General features: G+C 33.0%; 8 protein-coding genes across 8 annotated transcripts; 3 read left to right on the forward strand and 5 right to left on the reverse strand. All coding sequences in view use genetic code 12, as the record gives it.

The window, feature by feature from the left end:
* Window positions 1-2899: 2899 nt before the first annotated feature.
* Window positions 2900-4543, reverse strand: ANP1 (Anp1p). Its single transcript, XM_064882672.1, has one exon. The coding sequence runs from the start codon at window positions 4380-4382 to the stop codon at window positions 3030-3032; it is 1353 nt and encodes a 450-aa protein (XP_064736032.1). The 5' UTR covers window positions 4383-4543; the 3' UTR covers window positions 2900-3029.
* An 836-nt stretch (window positions 4544-5379) lies between these two features.
* Window positions 5380-8898, reverse strand: SMC2 (condensin subunit; the record flags this gene model as incomplete). Its single annotated transcript, XM_064885609.1, has 1 exon — window positions 5380-8898. One exon carries the CDS (start codon window positions 8896-8898, stop codon window positions 5380-5382), a length of 3519 nt encoding a protein of 1172 aa, XP_064736033.1.
* Window positions 8899-9145: 247 nt separating this feature from the next.
* Window positions 9146-12919, forward strand: MSU1 (Msu1p). The gene has a single exon (XM_064882673.1). It carries the CDS (start codon window positions 9154-9156, stop codon window positions 12730-12732), a length of 3579 nt encoding a protein of 1192 aa, XP_064736034.1. The 5' UTR covers window positions 9146-9153; the 3' UTR covers window positions 12733-12919.
* Window positions 12920-13240: 321 nt separating this feature from the next.
* Window positions 13241-14911, forward strand: DAL7 (Dal7p). Its single transcript, XM_064882674.1, has one exon. It carries the CDS (start codon window positions 13269-13271, stop codon window positions 14853-14855), a length of 1587 nt encoding a protein of 528 aa, XP_064736035.1. The 5' UTR covers window positions 13241-13268; the 3' UTR covers window positions 14856-14911.
* Window positions 14861-15911, reverse strand: RJT21DRAFT_100093 (Zinc/iron permease; the record flags this gene model as incomplete). Its single annotated transcript, XM_064879705.1, has 1 exon — window positions 14861-15911. Exon 1 carries the CDS (start codon window positions 15869-15871, stop codon window positions 14861-14863), a length of 1011 nt encoding a protein of 336 aa, XP_064736036.1. The 5' UTR covers window positions 15872-15911.
* Window positions 15912-16323: 412 nt separating this feature from the next.
* On the forward strand, window positions 16324-17407 carry RJT21DRAFT_57838 (uncharacterized protein). Its single transcript, XM_064885102.1, has one exon. It carries the CDS (start codon window positions 16447-16449, stop codon window positions 17377-17379), a length of 933 nt encoding a protein of 310 aa, XP_064736037.1. The 5' UTR covers window positions 16324-16446; the 3' UTR covers window positions 17380-17407.
* On the reverse strand, window positions 17407-19128 carry UTP15 (snoRNA-binding rRNA-processing protein). The gene has a single exon (XM_064885101.1). It carries the CDS (start codon window positions 18956-18958, stop codon window positions 17435-17437), a length of 1524 nt encoding a protein of 507 aa, XP_064736038.1. The 5' UTR covers window positions 18959-19128; the 3' UTR covers window positions 17407-17434.
* A 21-nt stretch (window positions 19129-19149) lies between these two features.
* RPL3 (60S ribosomal protein uL3) lies at window positions 19150-20456 on the reverse strand. Its single transcript, XM_064882675.1, has one exon. The coding sequence runs from the start codon at window positions 20425-20427 to the stop codon at window positions 19258-19260; it is 1170 nt and encodes a 389-aa protein (XP_064736039.1). The 5' UTR covers window positions 20428-20456; the 3' UTR covers window positions 19150-19257.
* Window positions 20457-20768: the final 312 nt, after the last annotated feature.

Consider the following 20768-nt stretch of genomic DNA (forward strand, 5'->3'; position numbering starts at 1 on the left):
GGTGGGATTTCTTCCCGATTACAACTGATGATAAAACAAATATTACAAACTCATGAAGCTGCAATTATACTTCCATATCGGAGATGTGTAATTTTCATTTACAGGTTGGGTTAGCAATTTACATGTTTGAATAATATGCAAATGTAGGCTGCAAGTCCTAGAAGAGATTCATTTCAAGTAGGAGTTCCGACATAATGAGTGACGCCAAGTACACGATGAAAGACTAAGCCTTCACATAATCTTAGTCATAGAATATGCTACTGCCGGTCTCTCTGAGTTAGACGTCCGTGAAATATTGCAGACTTCATATAATATGCTTATTTTACCTCATTAGTAGTTCAATTGAAGTGCAGAAGTTAAACATAAGTTTATAAAAATACTACGATGAGAGACCAAGTTTATTGACGTCAACGTGCTAATGGTCTATTCAAAACAAAAATTTTGAGGCTGCAACATGCGTTGATTTGATGGCTCCGTTAATTTAGGTACCGTCCTCTCCAACTTGAAATACTAATTCGGATTACGAGAATCTGCATTTCAAATTGAGGCAGCAACAAACTGGATGTAGCGAAAACTCTCAATAAATATTTCTTATCTTAGGTAAATAATAGGTTGCATTGAAGCAATACGTAATGGAATAAGCATTGCAAGCCCCTAGTAAATCTTGACTTCATAAGTAAGTAGAATACGAGAGATTTCTTACTACAATGATGGTCTTGGATTTAGTACAATCCTTACTTAGTGTTGCATCTATAGCAATTTATTTGATAGAGTGTGTGTATGTTCAAGCGAATCATTGTTACACACCCTTTCTAGGATAGCTTCTGAACAAACTGAGCCCTTTCATAAACATGAACACTTCCCGAAAGTTACCTGATTCCTAATTTATGTAATAGAGTTACTAAAACTGAAATGTTGTAGTTTGATGTTTTCAGGTACAACGTGGCTATCCATTGAGATTACATATCCCTACAATAATAATCTCAGAACAGAAGTACTACTTCCACATCTGATAAGATGTGTACCTACCTACATATTGTACATAACCCCGTCTAGAAATGTAACTTCTTAGTGCAACATTGGGTCTAGGTTGTTATTTATTGTTGATTGCTACTCGCTTTAATTTAGTGTTAATCGTTTCGAAAGTATTCGCTAAATGTCGCCGATCGTTCTAACTCACTTCACTTTGCAACGAGTTAGCTAATTGATTTAATTTACAACATCACATAATAAACAGGTACATGATTTTCCTTCTCTGACCGGGGTTAGGTTACTCGATTAATACAGTTTATGCAATTGCAAAATTTTTTATAGGATTTAAAAGAGATGGGTTAGATAAGCCTACTACATTTAGGGAAATTATTAGCGCTCCGCAGGAGAGAAATCAAATCCCATAAAAATAGGTTAGCTAAATAAATTATTTTAGATTCAAGTTCTAGTCATCCGCCTCTACTCCTCAATTATAGCATAACATCGAAATAATAATTGAACAATACCATAACTCGTAAGTTAACCTTCTTCGCGATTTCTTTATTAATATTCGTAAGTACAATAATACTCCCAATTATTGAATTAGAAAAATTTAGATACAACGAAAGACACCGGAATGTTGAAAAAAAAATTTCGCGATTACAAAAACTCTTAATGTGCAAAAATAACTCCCTAAACGTTTTGTGTTGACATTTTTATCAATTTAGGTCCAACCTGTAAATCCACTTAAATTTATTTTTCTATTGAGAACATTACAGTCTAAATGAATCTTGCATTGTGCATATAAAATATTCCTGTTTAATGTACAATATTGACCAGTACTTAAACTGTAAAATTGACCTTTTCTAATCCCATCTCTCCCCCAAAGGGCCTCACCACCTGTTGCGGCGGGCTTCTATTCACCCCTCCCTTCGGTTTTCCCCTAGATCAATTGCCCTTAGTCAAATGAAGACTCTTTTCTAAGTTGGTAAAGACGCTTCCTAAAACGATATATTTTTTGTATATTATTTCATGGGCTTATAAAATACAAGTCCCTAGCATTAATAATATCCCGATTTCCCATTGCTATTGTGATGTAGAATTTGGACTTGTTGTATATGAGTCTTTATTTGAATCTCAAGATAAACCTTTAGAGTTAGTAAGGAGTGACACCACATGACATGGCAATCTACATCGATTTAGTTCATCGTCCTCGTAGTACCGCCTCTTTATTTTTTTTTTCGCCTTAAAAAAACACTGTCTGCTAAGTGAGAGCCAGAAGGGATACAAGCAAGTGAAGGTGAAGGTGAGAGAAAAGGGTTCAAGTAAAGAAGTATTCGTTAAGTAAAACATGGAGTACGTACAGCATGAGCGTTAGCTGGCTACTCTCAAGTAATAGGCATAGATTCATGTGAAGAAGCCGAGACAATTGCTTTAAAGAACATGAATTGACATTAGGCATTGTAATTAGCCAGCCATGTATTTATAATTAGAATTAACAATGAATGTGAACCCCGTACTTAGTGTTGCTGTGCCAAGTAAGACTATTTCTAAACAATTTAGTGATTCTCTACTGCACTGTCGATTGACAATTAAAATTAGCAAGACAACCAACTCTCCAAAAATAGGACCATTTCAAATCCTTTCCATTGGAGCAAAGTTTTCGATATTTTTCAGCCAATATCGATAATAACTTCCTCATTAAAGAATTGTTGTCAATTCAATTATCGTAGATACGTAAAATACGAAACTCTAATTTTAGAAGTAATTGAGTATATTCCTTATCTAAACTAATAAATCCATTGTCTCGTAAGAATATTTTTAGTGATTTGACTTCTTTTGTAATAGAGTCGGCTGTTTTACTTTTAGTGCTCAAGTATAAGCTTAGATGGAGGAGTATTTATTATACTTCTTGTTCGTTCATTGTCACACGAGTGTTAGTTCCAGAATAATATGCTGTTAATTGTAGTTATATAATTATACATAGTTTATGAACTGTCGTATTTGTATGTACTATTTACTGTAACTGTAGATTAATTATTTTTAATCCTTAATCCTTATTAAGGATTGAAATCTGCCAAATGAACACCTCCCTTTTTAGTCTTATCGATATCAAAATCATCAACTCCTGTCCAATCAATATGGATAGGTCTTAATTTACTCATATCTGTATTCTTTAAGAATTTATTACGTTCATTAGACCATACATCTTGAACATCATCAAAGGCTTTATTCCATACTTTATCATATACTTTTTTAATCTTTTCTTCTTCTTGTTGTCGAGATTCTTCAAGTGCCATCCATTCCATATGTTTCAAATCATCACTTGAAGGTTCATAAATATGCCATATTACGTAATGAGGTAATCCAACTACTGAATAACCCATTCTCTTACTTAATTTACCAAAAGCTTCTGTTTCGGCATGTTTTTCAAATGAAAATGCTGGGAAATGGGATCCTGTACGGAATACTTTAGCCTTAGTTAAAATAGAAACCCCACCAATACCATCAAGATCCATTTCTACTTCGGGATCACCATATGGATCTCTAAGATAGGCTAAATGCGGCCTCCAGGTTTGATATTCTACATAACCTTCAACAATACATGCATCTTCATCCAAAGTATCAGCCAATTGTAAACCACCATCAGATTCTTGCCATGAGTTCAAATCATATGGTTGTTGATTACCTAACCAATCAGGTAAAGGTCTCCAAACATTTGGAACTATGACATCTTTATTATGATGCATTAAATCTTCCAAAATAGTTGGAGGCACAGTTTCAACATCTGCATCTCTCCAATACACATAAGAATGATAAGGTTTTACAGCTACAGTCCATAACCAATTTCTTGCTCTTGCCATTAATTTTCTTCTTGGACCTTGAGCAGCAAATCCATGTCTATCTGAAAAACCTTGACCAATAACTTGACCAAAATCCTTTTCAAAAATTTCAATTTCTCCAAATCTCATGGAAGTATCTTTACTATTTTGAATTTCTAGTAAATTTTTCTTTAAAGCTTCTAAAGTATCATCGGATGAATCACTTACTAAAAATGCCAAATCAATTAAATTATGAGGATATGTTAAATTTTTCATATGACCAAAAAACATAGGTAAATGAGCAGAAGCATCTCTTAAAGGTACTAAAAATAATACCCGTTCTTCATATTGCCATCCATTTGGAGAACCTAGATAATTATCCAAATCAAAATATTGAATTGATGAGTGTTTTGAAAAATCAGGAGTATATAAACTTGGACTTGATAAATCTAGTATTCCGAATTTAAATGTTATAAATAGTATAGAACCTATTACACCCAATGTTATTACTATAGATTTTATAATATTTATAATTTTCGGATAATACTTATAGTAGTATTTCTTTGATTGATCTATATTATAGGGATCCATGATTTTGTATTCAAAGATTGATGATGTAATTAATGCACGAGATTAGTATAAAGGAAAGAAGAATTTAAATAGAAATGCAATAGAATTGAACAAGTGCACACGTGAGCAACAAACGCACCAACAACAAATGTGGTGAAGGATCTATGAATGAGACTGGAGGTATCACGGCGTTGTTGGCAGAAACGTAGTAGCGATCAAAAATAGATTGAGTGAAAAAAGCGAAGCAAAGCAAAACAAACTGTTCCGGGTAAACTGTACCTGAAACGGTTGAGCATAGATAGTGGACTATATAGAGTAGAGTACAGACAACTACGAGTTGTAGAGTAAAGGATAGTGTAGTATAGTATGGTATAGTAGTGCAGAGACTGGTATAGAGTATAGGATAGAGTATAGAATACTGTAGTGTAGAAGATGAGTGGCTGTGTAGTATATGTGTGTGTCAGAGTACTATTGTTCTCTGCCTACACTACTATGAGTGTACTATGAGTGTACTATGAGTGTACTATGAGTGTACTATGAGTGTACTATGAGTGTACTATGAGTGTACTATGAGTGTACTATTACTATGCTAACTATGCTAACTGTACTACCACTATACTACTATGACATACTATAGTAGCATACTATAATGGTATAGGTATGAGTACTGCATATGTGTAGACTACTATGAGTACAGCATATGTGTAGACTACTATAAGTACATCATATGTGTAGACTACTATACGGTAGATTATTGTGTGTAGTACTATACTGTAAAGCATAGCATTAGTCTAGAAAACTATACCGTAGATTATAGTATGCGTAGAGTAAGCTATACACAACATGTGCGAGTAAAAGCGAGAATTATCGTATGAGAATATCGTAAGAGAATGATGAGTGACGGTGAGAAGTATATGGGTATCGTAGAGTAGTAGAGTGAGGATCACACTATGATCAGCGATTTCTAGTGAGTACAGTTAATTTAGTGTGAAATCTATATTCTCCCTTCTATAACTACCTACATAACAGAAACAACAGATGTACCATCTTGAAATCTCGTTCTAAATACTCGATTAGCATTAGTAAACATTCCCTCTTTCAATGACACAACAATAAATTGAGATCCCTTAAATCGAGTCTTAATTAAATGTCCAATATTCTGAGTATGAGATAAATCTAATGCTGCATCAACTTCATCAAGAATATACATGGGCGCTGGTTTAAATTGTAATAAGGCCATAATTAATGATAACGCAATCAATGATCTTTGACCTCCCGATAATTCAACCAAACTTTCCTTCCATACCTCTCCTAATTTAACCTTAACTTCAAGTCCTTGAGTTACATCCATAATATTTACTGGTACTAATTTAGCATATGATCCTGGTAATAAATCGGCAAAGATTTGTCCAAAGTCCATCGATACCTTTTGATAAGTTGTATTTAATGTATCTCGTTTATAACCATTCAACTTATCAATAGTACCGACAATCTTATTCTTATCACGTTCAATGGTTTTCACCATTTGTTTTAAAGATGATTCTTTCTTCTCTACATTATCAATCATACTCATAATATTAGGATTAACTTTCCGTCTCATACTTGTAAATTTCTCTTCCAATACCCCCAATTGTTCTCGAGATTCATCCAAATTAATGTTGGGATTAGTCTCAATGATATTGTTCAATACTTGAGTATCGGTTACCCATTCATTCTCTTTAATTAATGCATCTAATCGTGTCTTTAAATTCTTGGTTATAGAACCTGATTTCTCTAATTCATGAGTTAATTTTTGTATTTGCAACTTATACTCATTAATGAGATCAGCTTTACTTTTGATCATCAAGTTTAATTCATTAATCTCTTCATCTAATCCTAACAAATTAGCTCTTTCTTCTTCCAATTCAACTTTTACTACAGCCAATTTATCTCCTAGTTCTTCAATTTGATTATCAATTGAACTTCTTTTCTCAACCAATTCTTGACTAGATTGTATCAAATTAGCTATAGACTCTTTAATGTTAATCAACTCTGATTTTTGTTGTTCATTTTCAATTTGTAAACTTTGATACTTCTCAGTTTGATCATCTAATTCCAATTGTTTCTTATTGACCAACTTCTTTAATTGATCCACCTCTTTCTTTAAATCCTTAATCTTAGATCCCTTATCATTACTAAACTCTTTAATATCCTTTTCAATAGCTTGAATTTCTTGTTGGTACTTAATACAATTAGCTTCTTCTTCCTTAATTTGTTCATTTAATTGACGAATCTCCAGTTCATTGGCTTCATTCTGCTTTAAAATCATCGATGAAGGATTACTACTCAATTTCTTTTCTAATAATTCTAATTCATGCTTCTTTAAATAGATTTCATTACTTAATTCCTTAGTACTATCAAGTAATCTTTGTTTATATGCTATTTCTTCTTTAAGAGCATAAAGACTTTTATTAACTTGTTTAAGTTTACCAAAGATCTTATTATACTGTTGAATCTTAATTAATGTGGATGAATCATTTCTTCGAGATCCTCCTGAAAGATTCCCCTCGGGATCATAAACATCACCTTCTATAGTGATGGATCTAGCTCTAATTTTAGGATCAAAAGTTATGGTTTTAGCGGTATTTGGATCATTACAAATAAAGGTTGTTCCAAAGATATATTCCATGGCCTTTAATAATTCTTGATCAAAATTAATTAAATTTATAGCCAATTCAACTTTATTAGGAGTTAATTTCTTAGCATATTGAGTGATACCATCATCAATAGAATGGGCATTAATTTTATCTAATGGAATTATAGTAACTCTTCTTTTTAATTGTCCTCTTTCTAATAATTGAGATGCAGTATCTGAATCATCAACTACAACATTATAAAGTCTTCCACCAGCACATACTTGTAATGCTAAAGCCTTTTCAAATGAACTATCAGGTAATTCAAATAATTGAGATACTAAACCTCTAACTGAATTATCATTAAATTGTTGAGAAGGTCTAGAATAATTAAAATCTATATTATTCCCCACATCTCGTTTAACATAATTAAGTTCATTATTTAATTTCTGAGATTCTTTACTTAATTTTAATTCTTCTTCTCTTAATCTACTCATTACACTTGGCATAAATCCTAATTTCTTAGCTACTTTTATTTCATTTAATGCTATTTCATTCTTATACTGTTGGATATCTTTTAATAATGATTCATTTTCTTGTTTGGCCTTTTGTAATTTAATTGAATCACTCTTTACTTGAGCTTCAAGATGAGAAATTTTCATGGTTGAAGTCTTTATGAAATTTTTACCAGAATTCAATTTTTCTTTAGCTTCATTTAATTGTGAAGTATAACCTGAACTTACAGCACCACTGGATGACATCCCAGTAGATAAAGAAGATAATAAATCTTCCTTTTTATTAAATTCTTCTTTCAAATCATTCAATTCATTAGTGGATTGATTGAATTTGGATTCGAAATCAGAATACATATCAGCACTATTATCTAATAAAGATTGAATCTCTTGAATTTGTTGTTCAAGTTTATTCCTTTTAGTTATTTCATCCTTTATATTATCTTCAGTAATATCTTTAGATGTAGTTAATCTAGCTATTTCATTAGATAAGTTTGTTTCTGATTCTTCTAATGCTTTAAGTTTCCCATCACTATCTAATTCCTTTTCTCGCCTAGTCTTAACTTGATTTAAATCTTCATTTAAATTAGTAATTTCTTGTTCTAACTTCCCCATTTCATTATTTAAATCGATAACTTTCGATTGACTTTCATTTAAAAAATTAGAATGATTAGTAAAATTTCGTGATAAACTTAAATAATCATGAGCCGTAGTTATTCTTGATAATTTTTCAAGATCAATTTGAATTTGTTGAAATTCTACAAAATTTCTCTTATCACTTCTTAACTTATCCAATTTTGGTTCGATCTCTTCCTTTAATAACGCTCTAATTTCAATTAATTTAGCTTCCTTCTTAGCCATAGTCTTTTGAGCTTTATCTTTCCGTTCTTCAAAAGTTCTTGTTCCAGCAGCTTCTTCAATTAATGATAAGATTTCTGCTGGTTTCATATTTAATACTTTAGTAATCTTTCCCTGCATAATTAGAAAATTAGGATTATTAATATTTAATTGAACTGATTGAAATAAATTAAGTACAGTTTGTTGTTGAGCTTTATGACCATTAATTAAATATTTTGAACTACCTCCTAATATAACTTGTCTTGTAACACTTATAGTTAAACAATTTTCAAATCCAATAGGAGATTTGGAAATTTCAGAATTATTAAATACTATAGTTACACTTGCTTTAGTGACTCCTGCTTGACCTCTTTTATATATTAAATCTTGTAAATTAGATGCTCTTACCGTAGTCATTGATGCGATCCCCAATACAAAACATATAGCATCAAGTATATTTGATTTGCCTGATCCATTAAGTCCCGTGATGGCGTTAAATTGATGATCCCACCCAGAAATCACCGTCCGGGTGGCATACGATTTAAACCCATCAATTATGAGCTCTTCAACTTTCATCTTAGTCCCCTATCACCGTTCAATTACCAATTTCAGTATCTCCAGCTTTGGCTTTGGCTTTTGTTTATGTTTGGCATATTGCGCGCGTTGCGATGTTGGCTGCCGAATTGGGAAGGCTGTGACATTGTTCGCTTTCTATGATTATATCTTAATTTTTCAGTCACGTGCGAATCACAACCCAACCCAAAAATATTAATTTTTCAATGAGATGCAACTACTGATTTTAACTTATTTGTTACTATAACCACTATAAACATGTTAAGAGTAAGAGTGGCTCTGAGGGCAGTACCGTATCTGTGTGCAGTGCGGTTGTACTCGGTGAATCCTTACAAGAAGTCCAAGAATCACACTCCTAAGTCGTCCCAGTTTCCTAACAGAAGTCGGAGTCCATATCCTCAATCAAAGCTAGATGAGTCGAAGGAAAACTTTGAGTCTATATTCTCGGAGTTACGTGACTTGCAAGGCTTAGCGTCGAATACCAGAGTACAACTGAATACAGAAATATCATCTGGTAATGTTACGGAAATTATGGAGATTATGAAAATGTCCAAAAGGCGTGAGTCTGAATCTCCAGCTCAAGCTGAAGCAGAAGCAGAAGCAGAAGCTAAAATTTTTGAAGAGGATATAGAATCTATAAAGAAAATTGTAGCCGGCACTAGATCCAAAACCCCATTGCAGTTCTTCAATCCCGAAAACAAACGGTTGAATTTAAATCTTAATAATAAGATCTTATATAGACAGATCTCCCAGGATGTTGAAATGAGAATGGAGAAACGTTGGCAAGAGCCTTCCCAGAGATGGCTCGAAAAGTTTAATGAAATCACTAGTGAAATAGAGATGGATAAATCAGTACCAGAGGATGAGAGATACTCCTACTTCAAGAAAAAGATTCTGGGATTTATAACTTCTGCAACTATACTGCCACAAGTAGTTTATGAAACCATAGATGTAGGTGATGTTGTTACATTAAATAATGATAGTGTCAAATATTATCTTGTAATCAAACGTCCCGATAGTCTTAATAATCATGCATATACATTCATTGATAGGTTAGGTGAAATAGTTCATGCAAGTAAAGCTAGTGTTATAGTAAGATTTCCTCAAGTCATACCTAAACAATATCATAAACTTATAGAAAGTTTAGTTCAATTAGAAACCAAACATTTACACATTGCTCCAATTGGTATGGTAGATGAAAGATTTTCTAGATCACAAGATTCTTTACCTGAATCTTTAAGAAAGGATTATAATGATGATGATTTAAATTCTGAAGGTGATTCATGGGGAACTGCCAATGATGATGATTTCTTAGTGGCTCAAGCTACATCTCAACTTTTAACCGATAGTAGTGTCAATACATATCATGTTCCCTTAGCTGCTCGTGAATTATATGCTCAAGCATTAACTGATATATCTATTCGATCATTTGATGAAATGACAGAAGTTGGTAAAAAGTTGGATATATTACATAAAAAATTACAATATGATCAAAATGATGATCTTATAAGTGTTCCAAGATCTATTAGTATGTTTGAACTTTTATATTATATGCAAAATGAGAATTTTATTAAATTGGATGATACTTCAACTTATGAAAGTTCAGTTTCAGTATTAGGTAAAGAATTAAAGGAGATTGTGGATTTTGATAGTAAAAGTTATCCAATAGCTACCTTCTTATCGACTATCTTATCACTCAGAAAGCAAGCAAGACTTTGGAGTATTGATATACCAAGAGCAGGTTTTACTCCACTTAATGTATCAATATTACCTATTACTAATATAGGAATTATTCAAAAGATCATGAATTATTTAAAGTATGAACAGGGTGATAAATTATTTGCGCAATATTATTTTAAACTTATGCAAGGTAAGAATCCTCAGAAACCAGAACATTATGATTCTGTTATTAAATTATTTAAAGATTATGTCGTTGGTAATTTCACCAGTGATCCAGCTCTTGAAACTGCTATAGTTTCAGTCATTAGATTAATTGATGAATCTTCATCTCATAATTCTAAACAGACTACTATTGAGTATAAGTATGAATACTCAAGAGCTAGAATTTATATGATATTGAGTGAAATAGGTGCTTTATCTCAACCATATGAAGATCCAAGTTTATGGTCAAGACATATGAATTTACCTGGAAGTGGTATAAGTTTACTGTCTGATTTAGCTGGTCAATATTATAAATATCTTGAACAAAATCTTAGTCAAGAAGATCTTGTTCGTCCTCAACAACTTAATAAGGAATCATCTACTACTAATCCTATGGAAATCACTTCTTTAGAATCTTTTGGTGATCCTACTACTGAAGAAGGTACTCTTACATTTGATGATGGTTATAAGTCTGATCCTTTACAAGCCATTAGAGAAGATTTTGGTGATATACCCGTTTATTGTATTGATGAAGAAGATGCTTATGAAGTAGATGATGGAGTTTCCATTCATGAAGATAATAATAAATATGTTATATCTGTTCATGTAGCAAATCCAACTGCTTTATTAAAACCTGAATCTATCATTAGTTTAATTGCATTCTCGAAAACTTCAACAACTTATACTCCAGATACTGCTCATATGATGCTTCCTAAGATTATTTCCCTGTTTTGTGAACTTGGAGTCGATGGAGTTCCATTGAATACATTCACAGTTCAATATAAATTGGATAAAAAGTTAATTGATAACTGTATTGAACAATACTTGAATGATCCTGATAGTGCAGCTAAGGATGAAGAATCTGTTCTACAAACGATTCGAAACCAACTTGATGAATCAATTGATATTAAATTCATGAAGGTTAGAAACTTTCCTCAAAATTTCACCTATGACAATGTCAATAAATTACTTAATGACGAGACTAAATTAGCAAACTTTAAAGAAAACAAGTCGGATGACGTTAACTTTGATAATTTGTTTAAATTATATAACATATCTAAATTATTGGGTAAGAGTAGAGGATCTATTCAATTTGGAAGGCTAAGGACTAATGTTAAAGTTGTTCAAAAATCAGAAGTTACTGAAGCACCATCCGTTGATGATTCAAGACAATTAAGTCTAGGTAAATCAGATAAAGTAATCATGTTAACAAATGAATCAGGAGATGAGCCTAAATCGACTTTGTTAGTTACTAATCTCATGATTTTTGCCAACTACTCAGCGGCAAAGTTTGCTCATGATAACTCAATTGGTTATATATATAGAGGTCAAGATCTTAATTTACCTGCAAAGTTAACTAAAGAATTGAAAGAATTACTTGAAAGTAAAGGGGAAACTTCACTCGAGGATGTATATAAATCTCGTTTAGTTATGGTAGGAGCAAAATTAAATACTGAAGCAATAAGGCATGAAGCACTTGCAATTGATTATTATTCTCATGTGACATCTCCTTTAAGAAGATTTGTTGATATGGTAAATCATTGGAAACTTGGAGAGTATTTATTACGGAAATCAGGTGTAAGCTCAGATACCCTCATAGATAATAAGAACCTCCGATTTATTTCAAATTCTTTACAGAATGGTGATACTATGAATAGAGCTTTTCAATTTTTATCGTCACGATTTTGGGAAGGAATATTCCTAAAGGAAATTGCTGAATTAAAACAACCATTTAATTTCCGACTCTTAATTCAAGGAAATCCCAAAATTGCAGATTCTATTCTAGTTATAGCAGAAGATTTTAGTCATTTACGTTGTACTCTTAATGTTTCTCCTAGATTAATAGAAGAGTTTGACAATGGTACCATTAAAGTTGGATCTGTTTTAAGTTCAGATGAAATTAAATTAAGTAAAGTGGATTTTATCGAAGATGAAGTAGTCTTCGAATACGAATGATGAAGATTCAGTATGTATAATTTACCTGTAAATAGCTTGTAAATAAACAGTCGATCAATAGATCGAATAGAGAACGCAATTATAGTGATGCCGCGGAAAATATACCGTAAACGGAAGGGGCTGCGTTTTTTTGAAGTTGGAAACGATATGCAGAAGTTTCCCCCTCTAGCAATTATGCCATTATCAGGTTAGTTGCATATCATGTAATAAAGTACTAGAGGAAGTAGTCAAGTAATTAGCTGAATTAGTTAGCTTATATTGCCCCTCTTATCGGCGTGCGTAATCCGGCCAAAGATCTTTATTGGTTAGTAGCCTAAGTCATAAAACCTTATCATTAGACTACCAAGAATTTTTGCGGCTATCTCATGCGAAGCAATTTCCCCATTCGGTACGTGTTCCCGCTAAGAGATAAAGTTAGAACTAGTCATTATTTAAAGTCTCTATTTAATTCTCCAAATCTTTCTCTTTCTTTCAAACATTTTTGACATTTTTGACATTTTTGACATTTTTCAAATCCCACATAAGTAACATTAATTATGAAAAATTCAGTAGAAAAATCCGAAGCTTTGGTGGATTTTGGATCTACAGCCAGTAGAATTACTGGAGAAACTGAAACCATTAAACATCCTAAAATATCAGTGAAGAGTTTTATCCAGGAAATAAATGAAGATGAAATTGTGGGGTTTGAACTTTATGAACAAGCCAAAAATTTGACTGATGAAGAAGAACAAATAATTAGAAAGAAAGTATTAAGAAAAGTTGATATGAGAATTATACCTTTATTATGCATTACTTATACTCTTCAATTTCTTGATAAACTTTCCCTTAATTATGCTTCTGCGTATTCCATGGTAGACGATTTAAATTTAGTTGGCCAACGTTACTCATGGGTGGCTGCAATTTTTAATTTTGGATACCTTTTCTGGGCTCTACCTGGCAATTATATTATTCAAAGAGTTCCCGTAGCTAAATATACTGGCTTTTTAATTTTTACTTGGTCAATTATTCTTATAGGACATATTGGATTAAAGAATTATGGTGGAGCTTTGGTTATAAGATTCATTCTTGGAATGTTCGAAGCCCTGATAAGTCCTTCATGCATGCTTATATGTGGATCATTTTATACCGTCAAAGATCAACCTATTAGAATGTGTATTTTCCTTTCTTTCAACGGTGTGGCTACAATGCTTGGGGCCCTTCTAGGTTTTGGTTTGGGTCACGTAACTCTGGCAAAATTGGAATCTTGGAAACTTATCTTTTTGGTTATTGGCTTATTGAATTTGGCATGGTCTTTCGTTTTTCTTTGGTTTTGTCCTGATTCACCGGACAAGGCTAAATTTCTAACTGAAGAAGAAAGAGCAGTATTAGTGAGAGAAGTCGCCTCGAATAATCAAGGTATAAAGGATTCTCATTTCAAAAAGTATCAAGTTGTTGAAGCTCTTTGTGATGTTGGAGTATGGATGATAGCATTCGTGGGTCTTGCTTGTGGAATCGTAAATGGGGGTGTATCTAATTTTGCTTCTTCTCTCATAAGAGGTTATGGCTTTAGTGGATTGAATGCTACTGCTTTACAGCTTCCAACGGGGGCAATTGAACTTGTCGTTGTAGCAGCTGCTGGATTTGTCATTTTTAATGTTAAAAATTCCCGATGTATAGTATTATTCTGTATTTGCATTCCTCCTTTGGCTGGTCTTGTTGGGATTCATACCATCTCTATGGAGCATAAATGGGCTTTAGTTGGTTGCACATTTTTACAATTCATAATTGGTGGTCCAGTCATTTTATGTTGGATCTTGTTAAATGCCAACGTATCCGGATTTTCAAAGAAAACCATTTCTAATGGGATATGGTTTACTTTATATGCTACTGGGAATATTATTGGTGCAAATATTTTCTTTGCCAGGCAAGCACCCAAGTATGTAAGTGGTATGGTAGGATTAATCATTTGCTATGTTGGAATTATGGTCATTGCAATTTTGTTAAGAGTTTTATTAATGTATAGAAATAAGAAAAAGAATGAAGAACAAGGTGGTTATGATAACGAGAAAGCAGAACAAGCTATCTTAGATGGATTTAAGGGTTTGACTGACTTTGAGAATAAAGGGTTTAGATATTCTTTATAGTTATTTCATGCGTATTTACCTATATAAGCAGTAATAAGAACACCAATAGCAAGAAGACCGTAGCCAAATAATACTTTCTTGAATTTGTTCTTGTAGTCAAACTCATCAGAATAGAAGAAATCGTGGGAAATTAAATCTACCAAGCTACTGTAAATCATAATTCCAGCACAGAAAGCATCAAAAACTCCAGTAATGTAGAGAGCAGTCCTAGAACCAGGTGGATAAGTATTTCTAAGACCAAGACCAATTGAAGTAGATATTGGAGTGCTCAAAGTGAAAACTAATGATAATACCCAAGGTAAATAAGTCTTTTTGGGAGGCCATCTATACATTGCAAATCTTGAACCTAAACCTACACCTTCAAGGAATTGATGAAATACAATAGCAATGTATAAAGTTTTGAACTCACTACCAGTAACAGCTAATGTCAAACCAACAAAAATCGAATGAAGGACAATTCCCAATTCTAAAAGTGAAACATTCATAATTCTCAAGTAATCTGTTTTACTTTCTTCTTCAACATTTTGAACAATATGTTCTTCACCCTTTTCATTAGATTCTGTAGAACTTTGTTCCATCAGAATACTTGAATGCCCATAAATGTTTTCTAATTTTTTACGTCCAAATATATGAATTAAAAACATGACGAATATTCCCATTAAAGCAATAGCTTCCGTCCATGCGTATTCCAGAAATTCTCCTAAACAAGGATTGGTAAGAGCATGTCTTGACTCAACCAATAAGTGAACAAAACCTGTACCAATAATAACACCACTACCAATAAATCTTGTTACAAAAAAGAACCAATCAGGGATTTTTAAAAATTTATATCTTTTTGCAATCAATGGGAAGTAACATCCAATAGCAGAAGCTGCTAAGATAACAAATATAGAGGAAATTCTAGCTCCTAACATCTCACCATTATAATCATTACCAGAGGAACAAACAAGTTCTTCATCTTCATCGTGATCATCATGGCCCCCATGAGAATGGGTATGTCTAACATAGTAAACCATTGCAAGTGTTGATTATTGAAATAATTATTCAAACCTTTTGATTGCAAAAAAGGTGCGGCTATTTATATTTTGTAACATGAGTTCATTGAGCATCGCCAAGAAATCAGTTAACTACTACAGTATTTATTAACGAAACAATCCTTGTTCCATTTATTGGGGTCAGAGGAGGTGAAGGGCTGTGAAAGTGTCTGAAGATGAATAATATAAGAAAAGATGAAGGCATAGAAAGAAAATTATACCAAGAATTGTTCTTTTTCCAAGTAATATTCTTTATAAAAGTAATAACTACTAGAGTATATTTCTCTGAAATATCTTGGAACTTCCTAAAGTCCAGGCAGGGATTTATCAGGTTACAGATTTGAGACCACCATACTCAATTTAATTGCTTAACTTATTTAATTCAGGTTATTAGTCTAGTATCAGAAGAGTTCCGACTACACAAAGTCACGTTACGCAGACCGGATTTGAGTATTTCTATAAAACTTCACAAAATCCGACCACAAACAATAATAAAATCATAAGTACCATAACAACGCATAAACCTCCATATTGCAGCCATTAACTTCACTACCAACATGAATGTGGTGGTACTGAACTCATCGTCACTCCAGAACTCATTCATATCCACTATCGACCATCTTCCTTGTGATGTCATACGATCGTTATGGCTAGTACAATCATGTAATATACAAATAAACAAACGGAAGATGAGACTAGATCAATTACTTGAGCAATTGCAAACCATCCCAATAGAGGCCAAAGATCTTCAACGAACATTGGTGAATCACATGATACAATTGAAGTTTGAAATAAATCGATTTACAGTTGAATCCATTAGTGAAATACAAGCCCTCAATAATCAACTAATAACTCATAAGATCGTGCTTACTGATGAACTCCAACAACTACAACAATTATATGAATCTCGATCTAACCAAATCCGAGATAACCACGAAGATCTAGAGAATTTGAGAAAGCAACTTGATCAACATTACAGACAACATCCGTTGATCTCTCAGCAAGAAGCATTAAAGGAACAGGCTAGACTCATTAAAGAGGCTGCCAAGAGGAAGAAAACCCCCTCAGCTCCATCTGGATTAAAAATACTACTCAAAATACCTTCGAAGATACAAAAGCCCACCAAGCCAGATAACAAAAGATCGAATAATGTTAAGACTGTCAAGCAGAAGACTCATCAAAAACCTGTAGTAATAGAAGAGATAGCTGAAGAATTACCCTTAGTAGAAGAGGAAGAAGAGCCACAATCATACTGTTTCTGTAAGCAGGGGTCATTTGGTGAGATGATAGCATGTGATAACGAGGAATCATGTCCAAATGGTGAATGGTTTCATTATAAATGTGTAGGATTATTGAATAGAGTAGATGCACTAAAATACTCTACTGGGAAACTTAAATGGTTCTGTTCTGATCATTGTCGCCAGATAGTTGAAGCTAAGGATGCAGTGATAGCTGAAAGAAAGAAGAAAAAGAAAAGAAGAAGATGGTAGGGCCCGAATTTATAAAAGGATATTTCTATATTACAATGTATATATACTATGCTAATTATACGGTAAGTAATTCCAACATACCTCCTATCTCGTTGGCTTCCTTACATTTTTTGATTTCAACATTAACTCTCTTCAATAAATTGGAAAAGCATTCTTCAAGAACAACACTCTTATCAATGAGAGATCCATACATTTCCAAAATGACAGCAATATAATCAGAGATTAAATTGAAGGATCTGACATCATCTAAATTACGAATAAACCATTGTAAGATTGGTAATAAAGAAATTTCATCTCTACCGTATAAAGATATTCTTATCTTACCTCTCTTTTTCAATTCATTAAGTACAGTAATGGTTTGTTCTTTAGGTAATCCAGAAGCAAATGCACTATCTAATGCTTCTGTCCATCTAAATGCATTCAAATGTTTTTCAAATTGTCTAAGCTTTTTGGTTTGAGCACTGCTGGTTTGAATTATTCGATGTTCTTCTTCTCCCAAATAATCTTTACCTTTCATCATTCTATTATAAGCATTAGATCTTTCTTGTTTAACACCTTGTACAACTTTAGGTTCAGTTTTTCTTGTACGTATAGATATTAAACCAGAAGTTAAACCAGTTACAAAATGTTTATGATTATTTGCTCCAGGAGATACAGCACAACTTAATACACCTCCACTACCAAATTTCCAACCAAATTTAACTTCCCAACTTGAAGTAGTATAATCAAAGATTTTAACATGACCATCTAATGATCCTACCAATAATCCTCTATCACCGGTATTATGCAAAGTTGTAGTTGTTTTAGTAAAATTATTTAATTCACGAATTTGTGCCCCTCTAGCCAAATCCCAAATTTTAACTTGAGGACCTCCAGCACTTACTAAAGTTGTTGGAGATATAGCAAGTACATCTTCTACTGGATTATTTTGTTTAAAAGTTGTAATTAATTGTTGATCATTTGATGAAGATATTCTGGTATCAAAGATTCGAACTATACCATCATAACAACCAGTTGCAAGTAAATTTGGATTACCTGGTATAAAATTTACACTTCTAATATAATCACCATGATAAGAATCATTAAATTCTAATATTGGACCTTTAGTAGTTTGAGATATATCATAAAATCTTACTATTCTATCATCTGATCCAGTAACTAATTGATTTCCAATAGTTGGATGGAATTTAGCTACATGAGTTGGATGACTTGAAGGGTGTAAACTTACTAATAAATTTCGTGGTTGATAACTATCATAAATTGATACTAAACCAGTAGCATCAGATGCTACTAATAATTTCCCATCATAACGAAATTCTCCTGAATATACTACATCTTTAAATCTTGAAAATGTCTTGATAACTTGTCTAGTCTTTGATGAAAAGATTTGAATTCTTGTAGAACTTGCTACTGCAAAATCATAAGGTGATACAGGATTAAAATGAATATGAGTTATAGGATGATTCTCCTTTATAAGTTGAGGATTGGCGTATCCTCTCCAGTATCTTTGTTCAGGAGTGGTCTGTGATGGTAACGTGGCATTCCTCACCTGAGGAACTCTTTGTCTTGAACTAGACATGCCTCGGTATATGCTTTAGAGATAGAGAATGCTGTTTAATGCTGATTTACTATAGCTGAAAAATCTCACTAGAGTATGTGAGATGAGGGCTAAATTTTTTTTAGTGTGTGAGAGCAAAAGGTCCATGCCGCTCGGAATCCATGCTGCAATACATAAGTACACAACATTCTACATTAAAGTATAGTAAAGTATTAAAAAAGGGTAGATGTCGATTAATTAATAGATATACAAAGATAAAGAATTATTTAATATACATCCCATTAAAGTTTTAACTAGTCAACTAAATCAGATTAAATAATTTAGTTTTCTAAGTCTTTCTTTAAAGTACCTAAGAAAGCGTGCTTTTCAGCTGGGGTTTGGAATCTACCCTTACCGAATTTAGAAGCAGTATCAATCCATTTCAAGTTAACTTCTTCTAAAGCTCTTCTAGAGGTGTCAACGTATAAGGATTTTCTTAAAGTAACAACTCTCTTTCTGGTACCTGGAATAGAACCCTTTAATAAGACGAAATCGTTTTTAACGTTACCGTATCTAACGAAACCACCTAATGGGTTAATGGTCTTTTCAGTTCTGTCAAATTCAGTAGCACCGTTAGAAGCATCTTCACCGGAACCAACTCTGTAAACCTTATGGTTAATAGAAGTTCTGTGGTGGTAACCGTTTTGACCAGCTCTAGCAACAGTCCAGTTAACATTAGCTGGATGCCAAGCACCAATACAAGCAACCTTTCTTAAACCTCTATGGGTCTTTCTTGGTAATTTCTTGGTACCCCATCTGTGGGTTACACCTTCGAAACCGTGACCCTTGGTAACAGCAACAACATCAATCATTTCATTTTGTTCGAAAACAGAGTCAACGGAAACAGTCTTTTCAAAGTGTTCTCTAGCCCAGTCAACCTTTTCAGAGACGGAACCACCATTGATTTGAATTTCAGCTAAATGAGCCTTCTTTTGAGATAATGGAGTCTTCTTAATTTGAGTGTGAGCTAAAACTCTAACAACAGAAGCATACTTCTTAATTCTAGCTAATTCTCTTTCAACTTGAGCACCATCTTGAGCGTACTTAGCAGAGTATTTGGTGAAAGCCTTCTTTTTAGACTTGTACCAGTTCTTGTAGAATCTTCTTCTAACTTCTTCAGATAAATGTTCAGCCCAAACAGTGCTTAAAGATCTTAAACCTCTTGGAGTTTCAACATAACCAACAACACCAACAACAACTAATGGTGGAGTGTCAACAACAGTGGCAGCTTCAACGATTTCTCTCTTGTGCATCTTAGAACCTGGTCTATCTAAATCTCTAACAATAGTAGTCATACCAGCTTTATAACCTAAGAAAGCAGTTAAAGCAACTGGCTTAGATTTAACATCCTTTGGGAAGGATTTAACTCTACCTTGATGCTTGGCAGCTCTCTTTCTTGGTAAGAATCCTAAGGACCCGTGACGTGGGGCTTCGTACTTTCTGTGAGACATTTCGATATATCTATGTGTTATTAACAACTGAAGAAGAAGAAGAGGAGGAAGGAATTTTAGTACTGGTAGGTGAAAATTTTTTTTTCATTATGGGGCATTGAAAAATTTTTGTGAGTGTCGTGTACAGGCCATTTTTCAATTTTTTTTAGGTCTTGTTTTGTTTGTGGTTCTGTACTCATATTTACTGGATACTGTACTCATAGTTACGCGGATTTTTCGATTTTTCTAGTAATATTTTACATACATTTAGACGTAGAATAGTAGTGAATAATGCCAGGAATATAAAGAAGAACTATAGAAACAAATGACAAAAGCAGAAGCTGGATCAGTAATAATGAAAA

The sequence above is a fragment of the Scheffersomyces amazonensis genome (genome assembly GCF_036850825.1).
Source record: "Scheffersomyces amazonensis strain UFMG-HMD-26.3 chromosome Unknown RJT21scaffold_8, whole genome shotgun sequence".
Taxonomy (NCBI): domain Eukaryota; kingdom Fungi; phylum Ascomycota; class Pichiomycetes; order Serinales; family Debaryomycetaceae; genus Scheffersomyces; species Scheffersomyces amazonensis.